General features: G+C 48.8%; 1 protein-coding gene across 1 annotated transcript in view; it reads left to right on the top strand.

Annotated features, from left to right (window-relative positions):
* The window catches only part of LOC137531932 (musculoskeletal embryonic nuclear protein 1-like), an 86,504-nt gene continuing 69,118 nt past the window's right edge, over positions 1–17,386 (top strand). The window contains exon 1 of the mRNA XM_068251967.1: positions 1–236. Coding sequence (XP_068108068.1) covers positions 95–236 — 142 coding nt within the window. The 5' untranslated portion in view covers positions 1–94. The remainder of the gene's footprint in view (positions 237–17,386) is intronic.

Here is a 17,386-nt window from a genome sequence, read left to right as displayed (position 1 = left end):
ACGTGGTGGCTGGTGACGCGTCCCCTCCCGGCTCCCGTCCTGTGGTTGCCGCGGTGACCAGCTGGTCTGGCTCCGGGCCGGTGGCGGAATAGAGATGGGCCCGAGCAGCGGTAATATGAGCGGCGGGACGGAGGCGCCGGGATCCCCGCAGGGCTGCGGCAATGGGGCGTTCATGGGAAGCTTCGGTATCTTCCTGCAGGGCCTGCTGGCGGTCATGGCCTTCAGCATCCTCATGTGTGAGTATCAGCGGGGTCTCCTCCATCCCTGCCCCCCTCACCCCTCCAGCATCCTCATGTGTGAGTATCACTCCCCCCCCCCCCTGCCTTCACCTCCCCCACACCATCCTCATGTGTGAGTATCAGGGTCTCCTCCATCCCTGCCCCCCTCACCCCTCCAGCATCCTCATGTGTGAGTATCACTCCCCCCCCCCCTGCCTTCACCTCCCCCACACCATCCTCATGTGTGAGTATCGGGGTCCCCTCCATCCCTGCCCCCCTCACCCCTCCAGCATCCTCATGTGTGAGTGTCACCCCCTCTGTCCCCTCCATCCCTGTCCTCCCACCTCACCCTCCTCCAGCATCCTCATGTGTGAGTACCGGGGTCCCCCACTGTTCCCCCTCAACCCACGGGCCCCCAGCCCCCCATCACTCTCATGTGTAACAGCGAGCTCCCCTCTATCCCTGTGCCCCACCTCACCCTCCTCCAGCATCTTCATGTGTGAGTACCGGGGTCTCCCACTGTTCCCCCTCAACCCACGGGCCCCCAGCCCCCCATCACCCTCATGTGTAACAGCGAGCTCCCCTCTATCCCTGTGCCCCCCCTCACCCTACAACATCCTTATGTGTGAGTATCGGGGTCCCCTCCATCCCTGCCCCCCTCACCCCTCCAGCATCCTCATGTGTGAGTATCACTCCCCCCCCCCCCGCCTTCACCTCCCCCACACCATCCTCATGTGTGAGTATCGGGGTCCCCTCCATCCCTGCCCCCCTCACCCCTCCAGCATCCTCATGTGTGAGTGTCACCCCCTCTGTCCCCTCCATCCCTGTCCTCCCACCTCACCCTCCTCCAGCATCCTCATGTGTGAGTACCGGGGTCCCCCACTGTTCCCCCTCAACCCACGGGCCCCCAGCCCCCCATCACTCTCATGTGTAACAGCGAGCTCCCCTCTATCCCTGTGCCCCACCTCACCCTCCTCCAGCATCTTCATGTGTGAGTACCGGGGTCTCCCACTGTTCCCCCTCAACCCACGGGCCCCCAGCCCCCCATCACCCTCATGTGTAACAGCGAGCTCCCCTCTATCCCTGTGCCCCCCCTCACCCTACAACATCCTTATGTGTGAGTATCGGGGTCCCCTCCATCCCTGCCCCCCTCACCCCTCCAGCATCCTCATGTGTGAGTATCACTCCCCCCCCCCCCGCCTTCACCTCCCCCACACCATCCTCATGTGTGAGTATCGGGGTCCCCTCCATCCCTGCCCCCCTCACCCCTCCAGCATCCTCATGTGTGAGTGTCACCCCCTCTGTCCCCTCCATCCCTGTCCTCCCACCTCACCCTCCTCCAGCATCCTCATGTGTGAGTACCGGGGTCCCCCACTGTTCCCCCTCAACCCACGGGCCCCCAGCCCCCCATCACTCTCATGTGTAACAGCGAGCTCCCCTCTATCCCTGTGCCCCACCTCACCCTCCTCCAGCATCTTCATGTGTGAGTACCGGGGTCTCCCACTGTTCCCCCTCAACCCACGGGCCCCCAGCCCCCCATCACCCTCATGTGTAACAGCGAGCTCCCCTCTATCCCTGTGCCCCCCCTCACCCTACAACATCCTTATGTGTGAGTATCGGGGTCCCCTCCATCCCTGCCCCCCTCACCCCTCCAGCATCCTCATGTGTGAGTATCACTCCCCCCCCCCCCGCCTTCACCTCCCCCACACCATCCTCATGTGTGAGTATCGGGGTCCCCTCCATCCCTGCCCCCCTCACCCCTCCAGCATCCTCATGTGTGAGTGTCACCCCCTCTGTCCCCTCCATCCCTGTCCTCCCACCTCACCCTCCTCCAGCATCCTCATGTGTGGGTACCGGGGTCCCCCACTGTTCCCCCTCAACCCACGGGCCCCCAGCCCCCCATCACTCTCATGTGTAACAGCGAGCTCCCCTCTATCCCAGTGCCCCCCCCCCCTCACCCTACAACATCCTTATGTGTGAGTATTGGGATCCCCCTCCTCTCTATGCCCCCCTCACCTCCTGTCCTGTCCCTGGGATCCCACCTCACTACCTCTTCTACCCCTACCTCTGTGTCCTTCCCTCCCCCCACACCCCCTGCGGCATCTTCATGTGTGAGTATAGGCAGGAGAGCATCATTGGGGAAAAGCAGCTTGTTGGGCTGTGTGAGGAGTCTGACAGTGGGTGAGGAGGGGGGAGGCAGAAGAGCAGCATTGGGGAAAAGCAGCATTGAGGAAAAGCAGCTTGTTGTGCTGTGTGAGGAGTCTGACAGTGAGTGAGGGGGGGGGGGGGGAGGCAGGAGAGCATCATTGGGGAAAAGCAGCTTGTTGTGCTGTGTGAGGAGTCTGACAGTGAGTGAGGAGGGGGAGGCAGGAGAGCATCATTGGGGAAAAGCAGCTTGTTGTGCTGTGTGAGGAGTCTGACAGTGAGTGAGGAGGGGGGAGGCAGGAGAACATCATTGGGGAAAAGCAGCTTGTGCTGTGTGAGGAGTCTGACAGTGAGTGAGGAGGGGGGAGGCAGGAGAGCATCATTGGGGAAAAGCAGCTTGTTGTGCTGTGTGAGGAGTCTGACAGTGAGTGAGGAGGGGGGAGGCAGGAGAGCATCATTGGGGAAAAGCACCTTGTTGTGCTGTGTGAGGAGGCAGGAGAGCAGCATTGGGGAAAAGCAGCTTGTTGTGCTGTGTGAGGAATCTGACAGTGAGTGAGGAGGGGGGAGGCAGGAGAACATCATTGGGGAAAAGCAGCTTGTTGTGCTGTGTGAGGAGTCTGACAGTGAGTGAGGAGGGGGGAGGCAGGAGAACATCATTGGGGAAAAGCAGCTTGTTGTGCTGTGTGAGGAGTCTGACAGTGAGTGAGGAGGGGGAGGCAGGAGAGCAGCAGTGTTTCATGTGATTTACACAGCAGAAGGGAGGAGGTGGCACTGCTGTCCTGACTGAAGAGGAATGGAGAACTGCCGACTGGCTGAGGGTGAGCAGTTTGTCACAGACTCACAGCCAGCCAGTGTGCTATTGTGGTGAGCTGCAGCATGTCATGTGAGAACATTAAATGCAGCAGAGTAAATTGTTGGGTGCTGTGCGATCATTCCCAAATCATGGGCACATCCTCACAAGTTTGCCTCAGGCAGCAAGAAGTGTAGAACCGGCTCTGTCCCCCTCTGTGACCCCCTTCACTGCTGTGTCCAGGATCCCCCCCCCACTCCTCCCCCTCTTTGTCCCCTGGGAACCCCCCCCCACCACCACCTTTTCAGCATCCTTATGCATGCGAGAGTCCCCTCATCGCTTCCTGTTGTTACTGCTGTTTTTGTCCCTCCACTTCCTGTCCCTGCTGCATCCTCATCTTGGTAATGTAAAGGAATAGGGGGAAACGAGGTGGGGGTTATGCAATATTCATAGCTCGAGGCAGTGTGTTTTAAGTTATATCTAGTATGGAGCACAACTTTTCCAAAGCTTGTAAGGGAATAGCCTAATGGTGGCCACTAATGATCCAATCTTTTTCATCCAATCTTACCAAATCTATGTAGTATAAGGGTAAATTTAGTGAATATAATGAATGGATACTTCAGGCAGTTACCTTATATTATATAGAAATGGTAGGATTGGATAAAAAAGATTGGATCATTAGTGGCCACTTTTAGTTAGAAAAGTGGAGTTTTGAGGGAGCGTTTAAAGGATTCCTTAGGGCTGGTAAAATTTTAAAAACTGCGGAGCAGGCATGTGCAGGAAGAACAGCTCTGTAGTTGTGCGCAGAGTGCTCCTGGCCATGGGCGCGTTACCAAGGATGGGCAGCACCTGCACATTACTCACCGACCTGGCCGATAATTTTGCCGAGAACACAGGGGTGTTGTGTTCCTTGTAACAGTAGGAAGGGAAAGTGGAGCCGCATGGTTTCCATGCATTGCTTCGCATTCAGTCATTGAAAACTATGCTTCACTGTTAACGCGCCTATTTTGCTGTAACGCTTTCGTGCAGTGCCTTTTGATGCTGTTATCCTGCACTGTGACTGTTGCATAGGTGGGCAGTGCGGCAAGCCACATTACAAAGCAGCCGCTAGGGCTGGAACCCACTAGAGCGGTTTTGTGAGCATTTCGGGGTCTCTTAAAATCGCTAGTGATTTCCCTAAACGCTCTGCCAGTGTAGGTGGATGGGACTGATTCTACTGGAGCGATGGCATTGAGGGCAATTGGGGACATGCAGCATTTTGGGAGGGTTTGCGCTCCAGTGTAAAGTATTTAAGTGCTGGCAAATTGCTGATGAATCGCTACACAGATCACTTTGTGTGTGACTTTGAATTACTGAAAACTGTACAAAAAAAAATATGAAAGGACCGGTCAGAATTAAAATCGCTAATCACAATCTCTGCAGAAAGCGTACACTTTTTAAAGTCGCTACCAAAATCGCCTGAAGACAAACTGTAATTCAAAACGCCAGTCATTGCAATTGCCATTGGCAACTTGTAGTGGTTTCCTAGCAGGGCTGTGGAGTTGGTACAAAAATCTTCCAACTCCGCAGTTTATGAAACCCCCGACTCAGACTCCGGGTACCCAAAATGGTCCAACTCCTTAGTCTAATACTTAGCAGGGCTGTGGATATTGAACAACAATCATCCGACTCCTCAGTTTATGAAACCTCCGACTCCAGGTACCCAGAATCGCTCCGACTCCACAGCCCTGGTTCCTAGCCTTACATTGCACCGCAGTGGGCTCTATTCACAAAGCTTTTCCACCTGTTTCCATCTTATCTACGTTACATTTTTAAGCTCCAAAAGAGCAACAATATAATATAATTAAGGTTAGAAAAGTAATATTGAAAGGAAGTTAATCAGGAACAACTTACTGTGAGTGATTATTTTGCTCATAAATGTGCTGAAAGGTTATTTTTATGAGTTCGGTGATAAATAAGCCATGTATGAGAAGTTTTGTGAATGGATCCCCACTGTGAAGCTAGCCGAAGGGCGCATGGGTGCCGCATCTGTTTCTGAATCAGACGCGGCACCTGTGGTATGAAAAGCCGCAGCCAAGTCACTACAGCCGCACCATTCACAGCTATAGGGATTCAGATGTGTGAAACAACGAAGCTTCTGCATGCCGTCAATAATCGCCTGCGTTTCGGACGGCGTGCTATTGCTGGAATAGGCAGCATCCTCCCCGTGCGACTTGTAAGCGAGGAAACGCTGTGTATTTTTAGTTATGTCACATGCAGGGTTCTCAGGGAAGCTAGTCCTATACAGTACAATATAACACGACAGACCTCTTTGTCTCTGACATCTCTCGATACTGTTTGTGTAGTTAATATTTGTGAATCTGTAAGGCTGTTTACCTGTCTGCTGCCCCTCTGCTCTATCGGTGTGTAGAGATGAGCTAAAATCTGACTTTACATGAATTTCATGCTCTTCAGGAGCTGGAGGGTAGGAGGGCTTCCGCTGAAACATTATACAGGACTAATCAGGTTCAGGAAGAGGAGGATTAATCACCTGGAAGCTGATTAATTACTCAAGCAGTCAGGTAATTAAACAGTTAGATTCCTGAATCTGATTAGCCCTGATCCGAGTTCCGGTTCAGGTTGTTGTAGAGCACAAATTCCCGGCCATTTTAGATGACATCATTAGTGGTGTGGCTGGATATTACAGGCTAGTAATGTGTATCTCCATAAACCTCTGCGGAGCTGGTGTAAGCTGCACCCACCATGTTTTTAATCATGCTATGTCCATTGGGTGCCTCCTACCCTGCTGCCAATTATCACCTCTGTTGGGAGTTTTTGTTTACAGTTTTAGTTTCTCTTAAAGGACAACTGAAGTGAGAGCGACAGGGAGGCTGCCATGTTTATTTCATTTTAATCAATACTAGTTGCCTGGCTGTCTTGCTGTTTCTCTGCTTCTAATACTTTTAGCTATAGCCCCTGAACAAGCATGCAGCAGATCAGGTGTTTGACATGATCAGATCTGACAAGATTAGCTGCATGCTTGTTTCTGGTGTGATTCAGACATTACTGCAGCCAAAGAGGTCAGCAGGGCTCCCAGGCAATTGGTATTGTTTAAAAGGAAATAAATATGGCAGCCTCCATAGTCCTCTTGCTACAGTTATACTTTAAAGGGAACCTGAAGTGAGAGGGATATTGAGGCTGCCATATTTATTTTCTGTTACACAATACCAGTTGCCTGGCAGCCCTGCTGATCACTTTGGCTGCAGTAGTGTCTGAATCACACAACTGAAACAAGCATGCAGCTAATCCAGTCACACTTCAGTCAGAGCACCTGATTTGCATGCTTGTTCAGGGGCTATGGCTAAATGTATTAGAGGCAGAGGATCAGCAAGACAGCCAGGCAATCTGCATTGTTTAAAGAGAACCCGAGGTGGGTTTGAAGAATATTTGCATACAGAGGCTTGATCTGCCTATACAGCCCAGCCTCTGTTGCTATCCCAAACCCCCCTAAGGTCCCCCTGCACTCTGCAATCCCTCATAAATCACAGCCACGCTGCTGACAAACAGCTTGTCAGAGCTGGCTGTGTTTATCTCTATAGTGTCAGTCTGCTGCTCTCCCCACCTCCTGCATCCTTTCCCTCCCTGCTGATTGGAGGGAAGGGACGGGGGCAGGGACCGGAGCTATGCAGGAGGCGGGGGAGCAGCTGAGACTGACACTACAGATGTAAACACTGCCTCACAGCACGGCTGTGATTTATGAAGGATTGCAGAGTGCAGGGGGACCTTAGTGGGGTTTGGGATAGCAACAGAGACTGGGCTGTATAGGCAGATCCAGCCTCTATATGCAGATAACATTCTTTAAACACACCTCGGGTTCTCTTTAAAAGGAAATAAATATGTCAGCCTCCACATACCTCTCACCTCAGGTTTTCCTTTCACACAGGTGTTATGTGGTCATGTTTAGCATGCAGTGTGCTGGGACATTGTACTCCGCTAGATCACGTCATCAATTCTGTGGAATCCATCACACTACTAACGCTCCAATGTGTAAGTACCATTGCAGTTTAATTATATCGCCTGCCGTACTGCAACAGATGCAGTGTGAACAGGACCTTAAAGAGACTCCGTAACAAAAATTGCATCCTGTTTTTTATCATCCTACAAGTTCCAAAAGCTATTCTAATGTGTTCTGGCTTACTGCAGCACGTTCTACTATCACCATCTCTGTAATAAATCAACTTATCTCTCTCTTGTCAGACTTGTCAGCCTGTGTCTGGAAGGCTGCCAAGTTCTTCAGTGTTGTGGTTCTGCTATGAACTCCCCCTTCCAGGCCCCTCTCTGCACACTGCCTGTGTATTGTTTAGAATAGGACAGCTTCTCTCTTCTCTCTTATCTTTTACAAGCTGGATAAATCCTCCTCTGAGCTGGCTGGGCTTTCACATACTGAGTAATTACATACAGGCAGAGCTGTCTGCACTCTGCAGGAAGAAACAGCCTGACACTTCAGTGGAAGATAGCTGCAGGGGGAAAGAAACACACAAATGATCTCTTGAGATTCAAAAGGAAGGGTGTATACAGCCTGCTTGTGTATGAATGTATTTTCTATGTGTGGACATACTGTACATCAACCTACTTCCTGTTTTGGTGGCCATTTTGTTTGTTTATAAACAAACTTTTTAAAACTGTTTTTAACCACTTTTAATGCGGCGAGGAGCGGCGAAATTGTGACAGAGGGTAATAGGAGATGTCCCCTAACGCACTGGTATGTTTACTTTTGTGCGATTTTTAACAATACAGATTCTCTTTAAGTACATACACTCTGATGAAGCCCGCAGGAGGCGGCGCAACGCGTCAGTGGGCGGGGCTTAGCCTTTCACGGAGATCCGAGTGCTCCCTACCAGCAGCAACCTTCTGCCGGAAGAAACGTTTGCCCTGAATGTGAGCGAGCAGCCGCCCCCGCCGCCGACACGTGGCTGGGATGAGCGGCAAGCTCTGGAGGACGCCGAGATCCTGAGCAGGACTGACTGTGCCTGGGATCGGTGAGACACCGGCTAGTCCGGTCACACTATGAAGGCTGACTTGGCTAACCCTTGCAGGCTTTAGTGCATGGCAGACTACCTTGCTTAGATGTGTTAGCAGAACCTGGCTACCTCTGTCTCTCCACGCTGTGGGATATCGGGTGTGGTATCGGTACCAGTGTGATTGAGGCGTGTATGGTGGCTGGTTTATGTGAGTGGAGCACTCCACGGGCTTTTATTCTTTTAGATGATTTTATGGGCGAGTATGCCTAATTTGCACATGAATTTTTTTATACAATAAAGCAACTATATTTGGTATCCCTTGGGCTATTGCACTTTGATTTTGAGCAGCAATTTGATGTCTGTGACTGCCCTAATAATAATTTTAGTGTGGAACCCATATGCAAGGGGTGAGATAGACAGTAATTGTTTTGTTGTAACAGGAAGTGACCCAAAACTCTCGCTCTACACAGCCCTTTAGTGTCCGTTTTGATCTTTCATAAATAGATTGAAGAGCTTGAATGTGTATTGATGTTTTCTCCATAGTTATTCAATTTCTGGAAATGTAATTGCAGATATATAACGTAGGATTGATTCAGTGCAAATTCTCGCTGGTTTCTGCTTAAAAAACAGAAGTTGTTGGGGATTTCCTGTCATTTGGTGGAGAGAGCTGTAGAAGGAAGCTGAGTGTGCAGCGTTCCCCCCACCCTGCTCTGTGTGTACAGGGTTCTGCACAGCTGTGCATATCAGTTCCCTCAGGCATACTACTTAGTGTATTCCCTGTAGAGCTGCTGTTGTTTTTCCAATATGTGTCTTTGTCTGCATGAGAACATCAACCATAACCATGCCTGCCCCTAATAGTGCATCTTTCCCAGAATTACAAGCAAAATTGTGTGGAAAGGGTTTGTAAAGGCCAGACCCCCCCTCCCCCAGTCACCGTATCTCAGTGTTGGATGTAGATTAAAAACAAGATATAACAGCGCTCGCCCTGTTGTAATAATCACAATCCGTGAATTGAATAAGTTCTCATAAACGTCCACCAAGTGCTGCAATCAAAGCTCTGGGTTATCTCCAGCTTAGTAAAATACAGTTCAATGTGATTGCGCTCCCGGTTGCAAAAGATTCATACATCCATCTCTCCCCCCTTCATGGACTTACTCACCAGACGATGCGGTCTATGAGAAGACCTAGTAGCGCTTTCGGGGTGTATGGCCCCCCCGTCGCCTCGCGACCTCAGTTGAATCCCTCCTCAATGGGCGCAGGCCTTTGTAATCCGTATCTGATGGAGTCCTAGGGGATGTGGAGTAAGTGACAAAAAAAGATGGGAAGACCAGCCTCCTATCGTGTAAATCCGGTTTATTGATTAAAAAAGTTAAAAATTATTCTTAAAAAGATCGCTAATGAGTCAGCATAGTATAACAGCACTTCAGATAAAAGTAAGAGTCAATTCCAGGCGGCCGCCCGTGTCCCGCTTCACTCTCCCGTGCCTGTATAGCTAGCTGCTCAAAAACCGCTGAGACGCCAAGCCGCCAGATCGGTGACCTGCGCTCGTTCTGCTCTGCGTGCTGCGTCACTCCGTGGCTCCGCCCTACGCGTTTCGTTGCCTAGCAACTCATCAGGGGCTACACGGAGTGACGTGTGCGCCCTTGTTTTAAAGCCTATGCGGCCGCCAGCCAGGAAGTGACTCCTCCATCACAGTTTCATATGTTTAATTGTACAAACAGCAAAACTCCTATACACTTACAAAACCAATTCCTACGGAGGTGTTTCAAAAAAAATACAATATCAATGGAGGTTTAATATGTAGATTTGCGTATTTTGGCATATAGCCCCAATCTTTGCATGTCTATTGCACAAATAGGCAGAAATACAGTGATGCTGTTATAAGAACGGCCTAACCACAAATATTGGGACAAGAACCACTTTGACATGAAGTATAATCATCCATGCCTATATTGTTTCTTCCTACAAAAACGACATCCGCTAATGCTAGATGTTCATTTAGTTTTTGGACCAAGTTCTCCAGTCCCAAAATCAAGTTCAAAGTGAAACAAAAAATAGAAAGTAAAAAATAAAAAATAAAAAATAAAAAAATAAAAATGATATAAAAATAAAAATAAAAAATAAAAATGGTAAAATAAGATAATGAGGAAAATGTGGACCTGAACTATAGTCCATATAATACAGAGAAAGAATTTCTAGACATAACCCTGTCTGAACAGGGGGGATCAATTAAGTCCCCAGCCGCAGGCTGGATGTAGATTGCCCATTTTTATAAACCTAGAGACTTTATTGTGGAATCTCTGTCTGCAGTGTGTCTGCTCACCTTCCCATGAGATATATTAAGGCCTCAGTGTATTGTATAATGTCTGGGTTGGAGTGAGGGATAGGGACTAGGAATGGGTAAGTAAAAAGTGATTTTCCAGCACTGATGGCCTAAACGCACTGCACTTTTCTCCAAGAGTTGGGGCCCTATAAGGACACCTGAAGCGAGAGGGATATGGAGGCTGCCATATTTATTTCCTTTTAAAGAAAACCTGTAACAACAAAAAGTTCCCCTGGGGGGTAGTCACCTTGGGTGGGGGAAGCCTTCCGGATCCGATCGAGGTTTCCCCCGTCCTCCTGTTCCCACGGCGGTCTCGCTGCGCAGACGTAAGTCTCCTGCGCCTGCGTAGTAGAGCAGACCCGACAGAGATCGGCTATTTCCGCCTATCTCTGTGCGGAGAGTCACAACTGCGCCACCCGCTGGAGCCAGGAAGGGTAAATATAACCAGCATTGTCAGGCTTGTTGGGGAAGGATTGCCGGACACTTCGGGGGAGCCAGCGCTGGACTGTCTGCAGCTACAGGGGTGGGGAAAGCCTCATTGGGACCCTGAGGCTTCCCCCTACCGAGATGAGTACCCCCCAGGGGGCGTTTTTTTTTTTGTTTTAGTACAGGGTCTCTTTAAGCTGTCCTGTTGATCCTCTGCCTCTAATAAGCCATAGACCCTGAACAAGCATGCAGCAGATCAGGGGTTTCTGACATTATTGTCAAATCTGACAATATTAGCTGCATGCTGGTGTGATTCAGACACTACTGCAGCCAAATAGATCAGCAGGGCTGCCAGGCAACTGGTATTGTTTAAGAGGTAATACATATGGCAGCCTCCGTGTACCTCTCACTACAGTTGTCTTTTAACATCAAAAATCCAGTTCAGAATCACAAATGAGCTGCGATGTTCTCTAATGGGTACGGTACACGTTGCGATGGGCTTAACGTGCAATCGGGTGATTTCTGATGGTAAAGGACCACTAGCCCAAAAAAGTATAATACAGGACTACACATACTCATAAGAAATACAATAAAATGAACTATAAATGGCTTCCCTCCTGTGTTCCTGTCACGGCAGGTAGTAAAGTACTGACAGGTTTTGGGACTAGTCCAACTCAAGTCTACTAGTCTGCTAGTCCAGTGACCTGCAAACTTGGCTCTCCAGCTGTTAAGGAACTACAAGTCCCACAATGCATTGCAGGAGTCTGACAGCCACAGTCATAATTCATAAAGGCAAATGCATTGTGGGACTTGTAGATCCTTAAAGAGAACCCGAGGTGTGTTTAAAGAATGTTATTTGCATACAGAGGCTGGATCTGCCTATACAGCCCAGCCTCTGTTGCTATCCCAAACCCCACTAAGGTCCCCCTGCACTCTGCAATCCCTCATAAATCACAGCCATGCTGTGAGGCTGTGTTTACATCTGTAGTGTCAGTCTCAGCTGCTCCCCCGCCTCCTGCATAGCTCCGGTCCCTGCCCCCGTCCCTTCCCTCCAATCAGCAGGGAGGGAAGGGATGCAGGCGGGGACTGGAGTTCTGCAGGAGGCGGGGAGAGAAGCAGACTGACACTATAGAGATAAACACAGCCAGCTCTGACAAGCTGTTTGTCAGCAGCGTGGCTGTGATTTATGAGGGATTGCAGAGTGCAGGGGGACCTTTGGGGGGTTTGGGATAGCAACAGAGGCTGGGCTGTATAGGCAGATCCAGCCTCTGTATGCAGATAATATTCTTCAAACTCACCTCGGGTTCTCTTTAACAGCTGGAGAGCCAAGTTTGCAGATCACTGTATTAGTCCAACTAGTCTACTCAAGCGGAATTCTCAGGGTTTTCTTCATTCCCAAAAGCACTTGCATAACGGCAGTTGCCCAGTCCAACTACCAAAACGGTGTGCAAGCAAGTATGGCTGCTGGCTGCATCTTTGTATAGATCCTTTCCAGGCAGTGCTTTTGTAAAGAATTTGCTGTAACGCCTCCATGAGGAAATGGACTAGTCCAAAACTGTTGGCTCTGTCAGAATTTTACTGCCTATGGTAAGTGACAGCAACATAGGAAAAAATACTTTATAGGTGTACGTACACACATATTTGAAGTGAAACTCCGACCAAGAATTAAACTTTATCCCAATCAGTAGCTGATACCCCCTTTTACATGAGAAATCTATTCCTTTTCACAAACAGACCATCAGGGGGCGCTGTATGACTGATATTGTGGTGAAACCCCTCCCAAAAGAAACTCTGAGGACCGTGGTACTCCTGCCAGTTTCCTGTCTGTGAACCTTGTTGCATTGTGGGAAATAGCTGTTTACAGCTGTTTCCAACTGCCGAAAAAGCATGCAGCAGCTACATCACCTGCCAGCAGTAAAAATGTCACCATGTAATAAATGTCAGAATGTAAATCAGGGATTTAAAAGATTTTACAATGGGCATACACTGACTAAATGTATACATAATTATTGTAAAAAATGAAGCACTTTTTTATTACGTTATTTTTACTGGAGTTCCTCTTTAATTTAAATGTTATGATTTTTTTTTTTTTTGCTATAGTGGTCCTTTAAAAAGAACATTTGTGGTAGATGGAGGAAATTAACTCATTGCATTTTGTGATGCGTTTTTCTTGCACCCCCATTGATAACGCAGGGAAAATGCTGCATGCACTACTGTTGCGTTTGGGTGTACATTGAATAGCAGCATTGTGAAGAGCGCACAGCGAACGCCGTGTTATTCCTATGCCCTTGCGCTCGCACCCAATATACCAATTGGAATGAAATGCAGTTGGTGTGTGGGGGTCATTGTACACAGCGCATGGCACCTGCATTGCTCTCTGTTGCTGTGCTGCCCTGCTCAACTGTGATTTATGGGAAGCGCTACATAGCGCTCAAAATCTATACAACAGGGCTACGCAAAATAATAACTCGTTCACAAAGCACTTCTGTGATTGCAAGTCCAGGAGTGATTCCCCAGGCCTAGAGGAGGTAGTGGCAGTGTGCCCATTGTGGTCCTGTCTGACACTTGCACGACGCAGAGTCCAGGTCACTCAGCTGTCGCCCTTTCCTCTCTGCACTTCTGCTGTCATTTGCTTGGCAGTTTGAGGACTGTCATTACTGCAGTGTTTGTACAGCAGTGATGTGAGGGTGTGTAACAGCAGGGTGTGACCTGCAAACACTACAACCCCACCAGCACTGCGCCTGTATACATAGGGTACATTGCTGTGCATAGTATATGGCTATGTGCAGCGTACATTGCTGGGACTGACCCCCTGCACAGTATACAGATGGAGTACGTGTGCCCTGATTCCGGATAGCAGTACTGTCACGCCTGGACACAGGCTTCATGCAGTACTAAGAGCGTGACAGTTAATTTCCACTGCAGAAGAATGTGGCCGTCTTGTGTGTTTAGCTGCTATCTGGATTCCAGCGATGCAAAGCCTGCAGATTGTGTTAAATGAGCAGGATGATCCGTTTTCTCTTTTCATGGAGTTTATTGCACGCTGCATTGTTTATTGAGATCACTAAATAATTAAGAAGCTGGAAATGTGAGCAGGCTTTACTTCTGCAAAGTGCCCTGCTAACCTCCGCGTCACTGCCCTGCTCCCCTGCCCGCTGGCTCCCTGCCCTGCTTCTGTACCGGCTGACTGCCTGCCCTGTCCCCTGCTCCCCCTGTCCGCTGACTCCCTGCCCTCCCCCTGCCCGCTGGCGCCCTGCCTGCTGGCGCCCTGCCCTGTCCCCTGCGCGCTGGCTCCCTGCCTGCCCTGTCCCCTGCCCGCTGGCTCCCTGCCTGCCCTGTCCCCTGCCCGCTGGCTCCCTGCCTGCCCTGTCCCCTGCCCGCTGGCTCCCTGCCTGCCCTGTCCCCTGCCCGCTGGCTCCCTGCCCTGTCCCCTGCTCCCCTGGCTGCTTGGCCTGTCCCCTGCTTACACAAGAGAAAGCACTGCATGAGTGTACTACAGTATCCACTCCTACACTTTATTACAGTCGTGTTTATATAGAAACAAGGAACACCCAAGAGCCCGAATAGTGTAATGTGTACTGGTAAATGGTTACTAGATAGAGTAAATATTAATACTTACAAACCAGGGTTACCATTAGGCAACCGCTGTAAAGGCAGGTGGGGAGATTTTCCTGACCCCACTCAGGAATAAGAAGTCGCTCTCTGTTGAGGAGAAACAAGGGGGTTCAACCCTCCACCCAGGGTGGACTCAATATTATGCAGGAAAACAGAGGCGCCAAAAGGATAAAAGGAAGCTAAATGAGCTTAAAAACGAAATTCTTGGTAAATAGAGGAGGTAGTGGTGGACTTACCTCCTCCAAGTAGACACACAACGACTGTAGTAAAGACAGTCAATATATTTTATTTATCAACTCCAAATATGCAACGCGTTTCGCAGGTTTGATCCCGCTTCATCAGGCAATAACGTAGCAATAGCATATGTGGTCAGTAGAAGAGCCAGGCACCTCTGTCGTGTTTATATAGCACTGACATCTTCTGCAGCACGTTACAGAGTACATAGCCATGTCACTGACTGTCCTCAGAGGATCTCACAATCTAATCCCTACCATAGTCCTAGTCTAATGCCCTACCATATTATTATTATTATTATTATTGTGTATTTATATAGCACTGACATCTTCTGCAGCACATTACAGAGTACATAGTCATATTACTGACTGTCCTCGTAGGAGCTTACAATCTAAACCTGCCACAGTCATAGTGTAATGTCCTACCATATTATTATTATGTATTTATATAGCACTGACATCTTCTGCAGCACATTACAGAGTACATAGTCATGTCACTGACTGTCCTCAGAGGAGCTTACAATCTAATCTTGCCACAGTCATAGTGTAATGTTCTACCATATTATTATGTATTTATATAGCACTGACATCTTCTGCAGCACATTACAGAGTACATAGTCATGTCACTGACTGTCCTCAGAGGAGCTTACAATCTAATCTTGCCACAGTCATAGTGTAATGTTCTACCATATTATTATGTATTTATATAGTGCTGACATCTTCTGCAGCATATTACAGAGTACATAGTCATGTCACTGACTGTCCTCAGAGGAGCTCACCATCAAATCTCCTCCATAGTGACAGTGTAATGTCCTACAGTAGCTTTAATTTAAGGGGAGTCTGAAGCTAACCCCAAAGAGATACTCACCCGGATAGCGGTCTCCGACCGGAGGCTGCTCTCTTCTGCTGTAAGTGGGCTTCAGAAGTCTCCAGGAGCCCGGGTGCTCCTGAAGACTAATCGCTGCATGTTCACTCTCCCATGCATGCGCAGTACAGAGCCGCATGTCTTCAGGAGCACTCCGGAAGACTTCTGAAGCCTCCAACAGCAGGAGATTTAAACTGAGGAGCCCTAGGGGGAACGAGGGTAAAGGAACAGGAAGGCTATAGGACCTGTTTTTGTCTTTAGTTTGACTTTAAAGGGAGCCTCAACTGAGAGGGATATGGATGTTTCCTTTTAAACACTAGTTGCTTGGCAGCCCTGCTGATCACTTTGTAAGGAGAACAGAGGCACTTATCGTGACCTTGAGACTGTACTGTGTGTACTCCTATTTGTTATTGCCTGAAGAAGCGGAAATATACCTGCGAAACGCGTTGCATTGTTAATTGGAGTATATAAATAAACTTGTTTGTATTAAAATTGACGGTATTATCTACTTCGGGGAGATGAGTCCACCACCGCCTCCCGGGGAATTTTTAAAGCTTTTAATACATTTTATTCTTTTGGCGCCTCTGTTCTCCTTTCAATATCAGCTTCCACCCCTGGTGGAGGGGTTGAATCCCCCTTTTCTTCTCCCTATCTACAGAGAGCGACATATTAATCCTGAGTGAGGACAGGTCTAATCTCCTCACCTGCCTATACAGTGGTTACCTATACGGTGACCCTGACTTGTGAGTATATACATTTATAAACCTCTCATTACCCATTATTGGACATACTACACTATATTGGGCTCTCGGTGTTCCCTTCTTTTTTTCTCTGCTGATCTCTTTGGCTGCAGTAGTGGCTGAATCACACCCCTGAAACAAGCATGCAGCTAATCCAGTCTGACTTCAGTCAGAGCACCTGATCTGCATGCTTGTTGAGGGGCTGTGGCTAAAAGTATTAGAGACACAGGATCAGCAGGAGAGTCAGACAACAGGTATTATTTTAAAACGAAAAATCCATATCCTTCTCCATTAAGGTTCCCTTTAAGGCTAATTGGGGGGGGGGGGGGGGGGGGGGGGGAGAGGAGACCATACTTATACTGTGTCAGATGTTGTTGTGTTCTCCTGGGATAGAGTATCTCTTCCATCTGTCACTGTGTATGGATCCTCTCATGTACACAGGGCATGTCACACATACTTGAGGAGGGCAGGTTATAGTCAGTCTCTTCAGTAGCCTCCGGGGCTCGGAATGCATGTGGGAGTTGAGCTGTACAAAGGAGTAAAGATGAGTTTTCTCGTCTGAGGGGCTGTTATGGTCCAATTGCAAATGAGGAGATGCGGAAGCATGTGACAGGCCTGTATTATTATTCATTTGTAAAGCACCAACGTATTCCGGGGCGCTGTACAAAGTAAGAAACAACCATGGGCTACATAATAATACAGACAATGGTGTACACCAGTATACGAAATACAGAGTTGGTACAAAATACGTAATTGGTATGAATAAAATGTGTAATAAATTCCGAGACACAAAAGGGTGAGAGAACCCTGCCCTAGCAAGATTATAATCTAAAAGATTGGGGGGGACAAGAGGTGGTGTGGTGTGCAATATTCATACAGGCAGTGTGTTTTAGGTTATCTACCGTAGTAGGAGTACAACTTGGCCAGAGATCACGGGGGGAACTGGCCTAAGGTAGAGCGTATGCTTGTCAGAAGAAAAGTGAGTTTTAAGGGCACGTTTAAAGATGCCAAAGGTTGGAGAGTGACTGATG

Source organism: Hyperolius riggenbachi, chromosome 9 (assembly GCF_040937935.1).
Source record: "Hyperolius riggenbachi isolate aHypRig1 chromosome 9, aHypRig1.pri, whole genome shotgun sequence".
NCBI classification, from domain to species: domain Eukaryota; kingdom Metazoa; phylum Chordata; class Amphibia; order Anura; family Hyperoliidae; genus Hyperolius; species Hyperolius riggenbachi.
Note: the sequence above shows the minus strand (reverse complement) of the source record. Positions and strands in the feature narration are given on the sequence as shown.